Source organism: Sinocyclocheilus grahami, unplaced genomic scaffold, assembly GCF_001515645.1.
Source record: "Sinocyclocheilus grahami isolate Dianchi unplaced genomic scaffold, SAMN03320097.WGS_v1.1 scaffold106.1, whole genome shotgun sequence".
NCBI lineage: Eukaryota > Metazoa > Chordata > Actinopteri > Cypriniformes > Cyprinidae > Sinocyclocheilus > Sinocyclocheilus grahami.
In genome coordinates, this window is record NW_015505285.1 from 336,825 (window position 1) to 347,942 (window position 11,118).

The 11,118-nt window shown below is 37.8% G+C and overlaps 2 protein-coding genes across 3 annotated transcripts in view; one reads left to right on the top strand and one right to left on the bottom strand.

Moving 5' to 3' along the window:
- Positions 1 to 291: 291 nt before the first annotated feature.
- Positions 292 to 4,307, bottom strand: LOC107588583 (retinol dehydrogenase 11-like). Its single transcript, XM_016276724.1, has 7 exons — positions 4,168 to 4,307; positions 3,140 to 3,258; positions 2,869 to 3,024; positions 2,683 to 2,787; positions 1,533 to 1,742; positions 1,253 to 1,442; positions 292 to 532 (listed from the first exon to the last, which is right to left on the bottom strand). The coding sequence occupies exons 1-7, from the start codon at positions 4,245 to 4,247 to the stop codon at positions 430 to 432; spliced, it is 963 nt and encodes a 320-aa protein (XP_016132210.1). The 5' UTR covers positions 4,248 to 4,307; the 3' UTR covers positions 292 to 429.
- The window catches only part of vti1b (vesicle transport through interaction with t-SNAREs 1B), a 16,204-nt gene continuing 6,741 nt past the window's right edge, over positions 1,656 to 11,118 (top strand). The window contains exons 1-4 of one of the 2 annotated variants that reach the window (XM_016276725.1): positions 1,656 to 1,722; positions 5,594 to 5,887; positions 6,261 to 6,319; positions 9,614 to 9,805. In XM_016276725.1, coding sequence (XP_016132211.1) covers positions 5,791 to 5,887; positions 6,261 to 6,319; positions 9,614 to 9,805 — 348 coding nt within the window. In that variant the 5' untranslated portion in view covers positions 1,656 to 1,722; positions 5,594 to 5,790. Of the gene's footprint in view, positions 1,723 to 5,430; positions 5,490 to 5,593; positions 5,888 to 6,260; positions 6,320 to 9,613; positions 9,806 to 11,118 lie in introns of those variants that run through there. The other variant, XM_016276726.1, reaches the window with a different exon arrangement.

Genomic DNA, 11,118 nt, shown 5'->3' on the forward strand with positions numbered 1-11,118 from the left:
CGTCCTCTTTTGGAAGACCAAACAAAGTAGTTTTGCTTTCACAACGAAACACACAGCGTCTTCACGACATGGCGGCAGCAACAATACTACAGCGAGAATAAAAGTTACGCCTTCTTTCTTTGCGTGAACATTTGGGCGGCGTTATGCAAATCTTCCCACATTGTGACGTAGATATGTGGGGGCGTGTTAGAACGAGCCGTTTTAGGTAGGCGTGGTTGACTTAACTTTTATAAAGAATATCTCTTTAGATTTGAGACTTTAGTCTTTGCAACTTTACAGATCTTTATGCACCAAGAGAAAGGAAAAATTGAAATCGCCTCATATGACCCTTTAAACAAAACCAAGAAAGACAATAGAAATCTAATTACTGAAAATGTGGAAAGATGGGAAAAAAAACTGAAAAGAAAAAAAGCAGGTCAAATGAATGTTTCAGTCCCACTCAATCCCTAGTAATTCACAGCTTACATCCCACAGAGTCCGTGCCGTCTCCTCATTACGTCCCTGAGGGGCCACAAAAGCAGGGGCACAATCACTGTGTGGGAGAGACAGAGAGGGAGGTTTAATATCATGCCAGTACCTAAGAAACTATGGATGATTTTTAATCGGTTTTAACATACAAAGCTATTATATGAAGACTTGGAATATAGTGAATGTATTCACGTTCACCCCAAAATGAAAATTGTCGTAATTTTCTCATCCTCATGTTGTTCCAAACTTGTATGAAACTGTGCAACATTAAGAAGATACTTTGATAAAATGTCTGTGTTTTTTTTGTCCAGACAGTAGATGTCATTGTTAATCAAAGCAGATTATTATGACACATGCATGCTCTCCTCTGAATGTAAACAAGGCCAGCGTTTACATAAAGCGGAAGCAAGCGCATTGTCCTGATACTCTCCAAAATGGGTTAGACGGGATAAGGAGGAGTAGAATTGTTGAATAAAGTCGTTATTTTTGCGCACAAAAAGTATTCTTGTAGGTTTGTAAAATTACGGTTGAACCACTGATGTCACATGGACTATTTTACCGATCTTGCTACGTTTCTGGGCCTGGGAACATTTCAGTTGCGTTGCTGTCTATGGGAGGGTCAGAAAGCTCTCGGATTTCATCAAAAATATCTTAATTTGTGTTCTGAAGATGAACGAAGGTCTTACGGTTTGGAACAACATGAGGGTGAGTAATTAATGACAGAATTTAAATTTTTGGGTGAACTATCCCTTTAAACTGTAACCCATTCTAAAGTGTGCTGCACCTGAAATGTTTGCCTGAGATTGCCTGGAGCTCCTCAGCGACGGCGCAGTAGACAGACGTCTGAGCTCCTTCCTTCGGGGTCTTCAGGAACATGGGGAAGACGGCAAACAGCAGCGACATCGCAGTAGAGTGACGCATCAGCTCTGACCTCACCGTTCCCGGGTGCACGGAGTTCACTGTCACGTTTGACCCTGATGCAATACAAGTCAAACAGACATCTTCTGTAAGGCGGGATCCCACTTTTCGTTTTAGATTCTTGTTTGATGTACAGCAGTACTCACCGTGGAGCCTGCGAGCTAGCTCGCGTGTGAAAAGCACGTTAGCCAGCTTGCTCTGGCAGTAGGCAAGGCCGCTGTTGTAGCTGCCCTGACTGTGCAGGTCATGGAATCGAATCCAGCCGAAATTATGTGCCAGTGAAGAAACAACCACGATTCGTGATGGAGCACTACGCTTTAGCAGACCAATGAGGAGGTATGTGAGCAGAAAGTGGCCTGAATGAAAAGTGCAGAAGTGAGTTGTCAAAACTTCTTTGTTATTGTAGTATATTTATGCACTAAATTAGTATTTTGAATTAAACTTTATTTTTACATTTTCAGTTTTGATCTTTTATATATATATATATATATATATATATATATATATATATTTCTAATAAGCTTTATTTTTATTTCAGCTTTAGTTTCAGTAATTAATCTTAAAATAATTTTATTTCAGTTTGCTGCCAATGCAAGTTTTTCATTAATATTTATATTTTATTTCATACAACAAAATGTTTTACATTTTTAATTGTTTTAGTTAACATTAACAATGGAAATTGTTTAACTTCTAAACTTATTATTTCTCCTGACATGTTAATTATGCCATGCGTAAAACGCAAGTAATCTCCAAGTGTACTCAAGTGTAATCTAATTTCATCTTTATTTCAATAAACAAAAACAATTTAGTTTCTTAATCATTTTAGTTTTTACAGTAACAACACTGTATAACATCTATTTTAGGTTAAGACATGAGTAAAACGATAATGTACAGAAAATATGTAAACCTTTTTTTAAGATTTACTTTTTTATGGTGGTTTTGCCTGTATTAGGACATGACAGTATTTTAGACAAGATGCAAAGTGAAAGAGAGAGGGGGGATGGGACTCGAACTTGGGACGCCCGAAGCGCAACAGCGCTATATGTCAGCACACTGCCCGCGAGGCTATTGACGCTGAGATATAAATCTTTGTTTTTATCATATCTCCTGATTTTCTTAATACCATGCATAAAATGTGCCAATTAACTAACAGAGATATTACTATGATGTGTCCTGAAATCATTCCTGACAGGCCTGTGCTTTTTTTTTTTACAGTAAGAAAAGCACCTGCTTGTGAAAAAATTCAGGTTTGCAAACATGTATATTAATATAAATACAAGTATTAGTCGCACTTACCCTGATGATTGACCCCAATATGCATCTCAAAGCCATCGACTGTCTTCATATAAGGACACATCATGATTCCGGCATTATTGACCAGTATGTGCAGGTGATCAACCTCTGAATGAAGAAACAAAACTCACATATCTGGGACTTCTGTATCTTGGTTGTTGCATTGCATTGGCTATCATAAGGCAATACCTCGCAGGAATCTCTGAGCGAAGGCTCGGATGGAGCAGGTGTCGGCCAGGTCCAGCTCCCTCACCTCCACTTTAGCTCCACCCACTCGTGTACGGATCTCTGTCGCTGCCCCTTCGCCCTTCTCTACATCACGACACGCCAGAATCACACGTGCACCTGTCAGCAAACAGAACTGAAGTGTTAATGTGTATTTAAACAGAATTATTCAAATAGTTTCATTAGGCATTTTTAAAGATGTAAGGTATATAATAAAGACGTCGAAGAGTCAGACCCCGAGAGGCCAAATCCAAAGCCGTTTCCTTCCCGATTCCTGAGTTTGCTCCTGTGATCAAGGCAACTTTTCCATCTAACCGTGCTGTGGATCGACACACTCCTCCTGCTGCATATTTTCTACACAAACATTAAAATATATTATAAAGATCATCACAGAAAGGCTAAAAACAGGTGAAAATACTACATTTATTCATGGTTGTCAGATTGGTCAGTTGAGGCAGTCGGGGTTGAAATATCTGAAGCAGGATCTAACTAACAGCTCATCCAGGCAACTGTTCTGTCATTCCATGTTCTCTACAGTTCTCTCTCTTTCTATATATATTGAGAACTGTACTATGCATGTACTATAAATAACTGTATAACTGTACAGTTTGTTGTGTGTATATACAGTACAGTTATATAATCGTAGTATAATCATAGAAAAAACTTCTTTTTTTTTTGTATTCAGTTAGATTTTTTTTTTCAGAACAGGCAGTTCTAAACAATAATTATATGGATTCAGCCAACACTTCTAGCTGTTAAGGGATCCATCCCACGCAGAAAGCTTTCACCAAACACTGGAGCCAATGGCGCAGCGCCGTAACGCAGATGGGCGGGGCGACTCCGCCCAGGCTGCCATTCTATTGGTCGCTTTCTAGAGCAGCTCCTGTCAAGTGGAGGCGGGTCCACCACGGGACAGCCATCAACACAGTTTACACTCGCAGTAAATAAAATCGTGTTAAATGTATAATGTGTTACCTGTTGTTTAAAGGTCGTGTTTGGTTCGATTAACAGTTGTGACTATTTAACCGGATTGTAATGTAATTCATACTGCTCTGGGCTGCAATGCTTTCTTTACATCCATAGACCGGGATTTCAGTCGTAGTCTCTCACCTCATAATGTTTTCATCCCTTCTGCACATTATGCTCTTGTGAATGTATGAATCTTGCCTGACTGACTGAATGTATGCATGCATGCAGTCTTTTTTAAATGAATGGGGCTGAATAGCATGAATCTTTCTCGACTAAAAAAACAGAATTGCTTACCTGATTTGAGAAGAAAACAACCTTAAAATCAGCGCGACCACCCCTAAACCAGCCGCAATAACCCCGAGCATAAGCATCATGAAACGGCCTGCTTCACTCCTGTCTGTCTCTGTCGGTGTGAATGTGTTCAGCCTCCCACTCACATCTACAGCTGGGATCCCAGGGAATGATGGGATTGTAGTTTCCATGCTCTGGACAACAAAATAGTATTGATCTTCATGTCATGGATGTCATTCTTGTTGAACATTTATTTTATTTTAAAATGATTATTTTAGTTACATTTACTACTATATTTTTGTCATATTTTTATTAGATTTTTTTTTACATGTCTCTTGTGTGTGTGTGTGATTTAAAAAATGGCAATAAAGTGTCTTGAAAATAAATAAATAAAAATTCCCAGGAACTAAAATCGTAAAAACGAATATGAACGTCTATTATTTATTTATTTGGGTTAAGCCATAATATAATATTTATAAGTCGTTTATGCAAGTTAATTACAGATAATATTATGTGATCGCGTTTTCCTCTGTCACTCAGTTGAAGTGTAGACTGGCCGATCATATTTCCAAAACCTGTTTACTTGGGTTTATTGGAAGATGTAAACTACAGATCCCACAATGTATTTATGACGCAAGCTGTCCATATGTTTGCCCTCTTGAACAGTCCCACACGTTTGTTAAATTTTGCAATATGAGGTATCTTAAAGTATGAAACGGCCTGCTTCACTCCTGTCTGTCTCTGTCGGTGTGAATGTGTTCAGCCTCCCACTCACATCTACAGCTGGGATCCCAGGGAATGATGGGATTGTAGTTTCCATGCTCTGGACAACAAAATAGTATTGATCTTCATGTCATAGATGTCATTCTTGTTGAACATTTATTTTATTTTAAAATGATTATTTTAGTTACATTTACTACTATATTTTTGTCATATTTTTATTAGATTTTTTTTTACATGTCTCTTGTGTGTGTGTGATTTAAAAAATGGCAATAAAGTGTCTTGAAAATAAATAAATAAAAATTCCCAGGAACTAAAATCGTAAAAACGAATATGAACGTCTATTATTTATTTATTTGGGTTAAGCCATAATATAATATTTATAAGTCGTTTATGCAAGTTAATTACAGATAATATTATGTGATCGCGTTTTCCTCTGTCACTCAGTTGAAGTGTAGACTGGCCGATCATATTTCCAAAACCTGTTTACTTGGGTTTATTGGAAGATGTAAACTACAGATCCCACAATGTATTTATGACGCAAGCTGTCCATATGTTTGCCCTCTTGAACAGTCCCACACGTTTGTTAAATTTTGCAATATGAGGTATCTTAAAGTATAAGTAATACACATAAATATTATTATATAACTGCGTTGTAGGTGTTTATATATTTTTAAATAAGGTCTTTTTTCCCTCTTTTTGTTTTCAGGCAAAAACAAAGCCACCTATAATCACGAGGTCCGACAAGGAAGCGTCTGCTGCTGTCCCGAGGATCTGTTGAAAAGCCGATTATTCTCACTATTTACAGACAACAACAAACGCCAAATTGCTTTTCTTTTATTATCTTCTCATTGACGTCGAGAACTATCGTTTCTTTGCGTAAGGCTTCGATATAGTCGCTCCAATATGTCTACTGAGGAGTTTGAAAAGCTGCATGAGATGTACAGATCTCTATATGATGAAGTGAAGTTGACGCCTGAACGAGCGCAGAGGTGCCAGGGAGGTAAATCAACTCTTTATATCTATAACTCAATCATGACAGCAGGATTTGACGTTTCAGATGTTTATATTGTTCGCCTTGTGGACTCACAGAGAGTATTCAGACAGTTGAGTGCATATACTGATATAAGAGTGTAGGACAGAAACAGGGATTTGATCTTTTAAGCATAAGTTTTTTTTTTCTTTTCAAACTTTTCACTCAAAATTATTATTATTATTTTGCCTTAAAAGGCTACAGATTCAACATTATGAACCAGTGTCAGTTGTCTCAGTGTAATCTGCATTTTGTTATTATGGTATTAGTGATTTTATTTTATTTTTTTGTAAATACTAACACATTAATGAGATTAATTAACTTTTTTGTTTGTGTTGTCCAGAGGAAAGGAAGAGGATTGTCAGGGACTTTGATGAGCGTGTTTCAGAGGCTGAAGAAGTGGTAAGTTAGTTGTCGGTCTGGATTGACACTACTAGCTGAAAGTATAGGTTGAACGTTTGGACACAATCTTAAAATTATGATTATTAGGCTTAGAAAAGTCAAGTGGAAATTTCTATAGTAATTCGTAAGCCTCTGTATATATTAAATAATATTTGATTTGCCAGCTGTCATTAGCTTTAAGCAGTTGTTAAAGGCACAATATGTAAGATTTTTTTTATTAAAATATCCAAAAACCACTAGAACAGTGTTATGTATTTTGCTGACTTGTGTACTTACATTATCCCAAATGTTTCGAAGAATGTTTAAAGGGGTCATATGATGCGATTTCATTTTTTCCTTTCTCTTTGGAGTGTTACAAGCTCTAAAGAAGATCTGCAAAGACTAAAGTCTCAAATAGATATTCTTTATAAAAGTTAAGAGTCAACCACGCCTACCTAAAACGGCTCGTTCTAATACGCCCCACATGTCTATGTCACAATGTGGGAAGATTTGCATAACACCGCCCAAATGTTCACGCAAAGAAAGAAGGCGTAACTTTTTTATTCTCGCTGTAGTATTGTTGTTGCCACCGCCGCCATGTTGTAGAGATGCTGTGTGTTTCATTGTGAAAGTGAAACTACTTTGTTTGGCCTTCCAAAAGAGGACGATATCCGCTTCATCATGCCTAGAGCTGATCCGTGCTGGTCGCTGAGGAAATGTGGATCGCCGGATCGGCTTTCACCGTGGATTAAGCGGAGTCCAGCCCGGGGTCACCACATGTGGTTGCCGCAAGCCCGCCTGCCGCTCCTTCGTCGAATCCGCCGGCCGCGCCATTCTCAAACCCACCGGCCATTCCTCACTCTAGCCCGCCGGCCGCCGCTCACTCTAGCCCGCAGTGTGTGACGCTGTGTGATGCATTTTATGGAGGACTGTTTCCTGAACCTGCAGTTCTGCATAGCCTACAATGGGTCTGCGCTCAAAGGCTGTTCTATAAAGTGGGGCAGTTCCAACTTTGCAAGGACAGTCTGGCGCTTCTGACTCACAGCCTGTAAGTAAGTTTTTTATATTTAAAGAATTTGCCACTAATGATTCAAACGTGAGTTTTGGGCAGTGTAGAGTAGCGCTTGTTGTTTGTCATTTCTCCGATCACAAATGCAGACATGGGTTTTATGTTTACGCAGCGCGATACGCAACGCGTTAAAACACAGTAGAAGTCATTATAATCCGTAATTATGTCCCCACTGGATGCAACAAATGCCTTGTTTATAATGGGTTTTAATGTTTTTGTCTCGTCGCTCCGGTCGGACAGGGCATCACAGTATGGTAGGGGCGTAACATTTCCGTCACTCGCTTGAGGTATTCGGCCAATCACAACACACTGGATAGCTGGCCAATCAGAGCACACCTTGCTTTTCAGACAAGCGGGGCATAGAGGAGAAACAATAATGTACAGTGTTTTTTGAACCTGAAACCGCATAAATGCATTGCATTACACCAAATACACAACATAATGTTCTTTTTAGCAATATCATATGACCCCTTTAAATCCAGAGAAATAAGCAATTTTAATTAGTGACACGGAGCGTGTCCATAGTGTCATTGTGTCGCCTGCCAATGACGTCATAACCCCTCGATTTTTTTTTGTTTTTGTTTTGTAGAAAACATGGAAACACCAAAGACGCTTTAATATGTTGTGAGTTTTATTAGACGGGTGACGACCGCACAGAGTAGCATAATAACAGAACTTTCAAATGTACCTAGTATGATAAAACAGCACTGCTTTTTTTTCCCCACATACGCACGACCGGAAGGAGTGGAAGCGGTCGACTGTGGCATAATAAAAGCTCTGCTGCTTTCGAGCCGTGTGTCACGCTCGTTCAGCGGCCTCGTTTCGCTTCGACGGCTTTCAGCCTCACCCTGCTTCATTCTACTACGTTAATAAATCATTAGCTCATCCATGAACATGATTTCTGCCCGAGTCCCGTCGGATTGCATTGGCTGTGGGGATGAAGACCACAACTCCCATGATTCCACTCAGTCACAGTGTCATCAGACTATACCTTTGTCTCTTTGTTTATTTTGAATACGCGCCCTCTAGTGACGAAAATTACATTTTGTGCCTTTAATGATGGGAAAGTTTCATGATATTCTGTTATTAAAATATTTTGGCATTGACACAGTACTGTTGTATAAAAAATATATACTTTTAAATAGTGACAACCTTGAGGACATTTGCAGATGCTATTATCCAATGCGACAATCAAATAAGGAAACATAACAAGCAACTGATCACAAAGCCAACTGTATTCATAGTAGTATACCATGCCAAGTTTATTAGAAATCTAGATGAGGGCCCTCTAGTGACGAAAATTACATATTGTGCCTTTAATGATGGGAAAGTTTCATGATATTCTGTTATTAAAATATTTTGGCATTGACACAGTACTGTTGTATAAAAAATATATACTTTTAAATAGTGACAACCTTGAGGACATTTGCAGATGCTATTATCCAATGCGACAATCAAATAAGGAAACATAACAAGCAACTGATCACAAAGCCAACTGTATTCATAGTAGTATACCATGCCAAGTTTATTAGAAATCTAGATGAGGAAAAAAAATTGTGATGGTCTCAGCAGATTGGGTGTAGGTTGACAGCTCATTTAACCAGAGAGGAGCAGAGAAGGTGAAGGTTTTGAATGATTTGCATTCAATTTGTGTTTAGTTTGAATTATAGACTGTTGTACTATTGAATTTTAGACAACAGGTGGCAGTAGTGCTTCAGACAACCAGTGACAGTCTGCCTTGTCAGGACATACAAACCAGTCAGTGTCAAGTGTTTTGAATCAATCGCATTGTCTGTACAAGTTACTATTGTTGCATTGTACTGCTGTTAGATTGTATATGACATTACTGTAATTTAAATGTGAAATGTAAGTATATGCAACTCTACAAAACAATTACACAGGACATTAGCTCATTCATATTATTCTTTCTTGCACTATTCTGTTCAAAAGTCTGGGGTCAGTGAGATTTTTAAAAAGAAGTTAATGCTTTTAAAAAGCACGGATGCTTTAAGTTGATTCAAAATAGACAGTGAAGACATTTATAATGTTATAAAGAATTTATACTTATTTTTGTATTTTTCATCAAATAAATGCTGATTTGGGTTAACATAACAGACTTACAAAAATATAAAAAAAACTTTTTGACCCCAGATTTTGAATGATAGTGTATGTAAATACACAGTAACATGAGAACCGACTGACCGCCTCTTCTGAGTTTATCAGTGAATATGTGATGTCTCTCGCAGCTTCAGGGCATGGAACAGGAGCTGTTTGGTGCTCCATCATCCTTCCGAACCCCCATGTCAACAAAGATTCGACTGTACCGACGAGATCTGGCCAAACTGCAGAGAGAAATACGCCTCTCAGCAACACCTGGGTTTTCTAGTCACATTGGAGATGGCAGACAAGGCATTTATGCCAATCAGAATGACCAGAGTGTGAGTTGAGTATTATCAGTCCTTCACGAAAAGGAGATATCTATCTATCTATCTATCTATCTATCTATCTATATCTAGTCAATAATGAAAATTCTGTCATGAATTACACACACTCGGGCACATTTGAAAAGGTTATGGTTTTGTTTTAAATGCTTCATGGTGGAAGAAGGTCATACATCGAGGCTAAGCAAATGATGACAGTTTTCTGTTTTTGTTGTACTGACAATAATGAAAATTCTGTCATGAATTACACACACTCGGGCACATTTGAAAAGGTTATGGTTAGAAGGTGATGACATTCAGTTTTTTGTTTTAAATGCTTCATGGTGGAAGAAGGTCATACATCGAGGCTAAGCAAATGATGACAGTTTTCTGTTTTTGTTGTACTGACCCTTCAGAGAGCAAATGTATATAGTGAGAAATTTGTGTTACTGAGGATAGACAAATTTTACCATCTTTGATTTGATTTACACAGAAAACATTTGTCGTCTTTCTTGCTGCTTCATATGCTTCAGTTGTGTTTGATTTCAAGCTAAATTTATGCTTTCTTGGTCACGACTTGATTTCTAGAAATTTTCAACATCTTTCAAGTTGGATCTAGTTCTCATCCAGCTAGAAATGGCTACAAAACAACCCCCCTTTTGCACCACCACAAATGGGTATTCCTACAGGACGCACATAGATCTCTATCTTCCCTGTGTGTTTTTTAATGACACACCTTAAAGTTGCTTGCATTCCACAAGTTACGTGATTCACAGTAACAGTCTGCTCACCTCAGGCTACAGGTAATGCTGTTATGAAGTTTGTTTATATATCGCTTTTTACAACATATACACTACCAGTCAACAGTTTTTGAACAGTAAGATTTTTAATGCTTTTTAAAGAAGTCTCTTCTGCTCACCAAGCCTGCATTTATTTGATCCAAAGTACAGCAAAAACAGTAACATTTTGAAATATTTTTACTATTTAAAATAACTGCTTTCTATTTGAATATATTTGAAAATGTAATTTATTCCTGTGATTTCAAAACTGAATTTTTTAGCATCATTACTCCAGTCATATGATCCTTCAGAAATCATTCTAATATTCTGATTTGCTGCTCAAAAAACATTTATTATTATTATGTTGAAAACAGCAGATTGAGTAGATTTTTTTTCTGTTGTTTCTTTTGATGAATAGAAAGTCCAGAAGAACAGCATTTATCTGAAATAGAAATCTTTTGTAACATTATAAATGTCTTTATCATCAGTTTTGATCAATTTAAAGCATCCTTGCTAAATAAAAGTATTAATTTCTATAACCCCCCCCCCCCA

What these genes read in the sequence shown, in the direction of transcription:
- LOC107588583 (XM_016276724.1), bottom strand. Translation starts at nt 4,247, where the DNA reads ATGATGCTTATGCTCGGGGTTATTGCGGCTGGTTTAGGGGTGGTCGCG. An exon ending in TTGTTTTCTTCTCAAATCAG is followed by an intron (nt 3,259 to 4,167) that starts GTAAGCAATTCT and finishes ATGTTTGTGTAG; the next exon opens with AAAATATGCAGCAGGAGGAG. An exon ending in TATTGGGGTCAATCATCAGG is followed by an intron (nt 1,743 to 2,682) that starts GTAAGTGCGACT and finishes CTTTTCATTCAG; the next exon opens with GCCACTTTCTGCTCACATAC.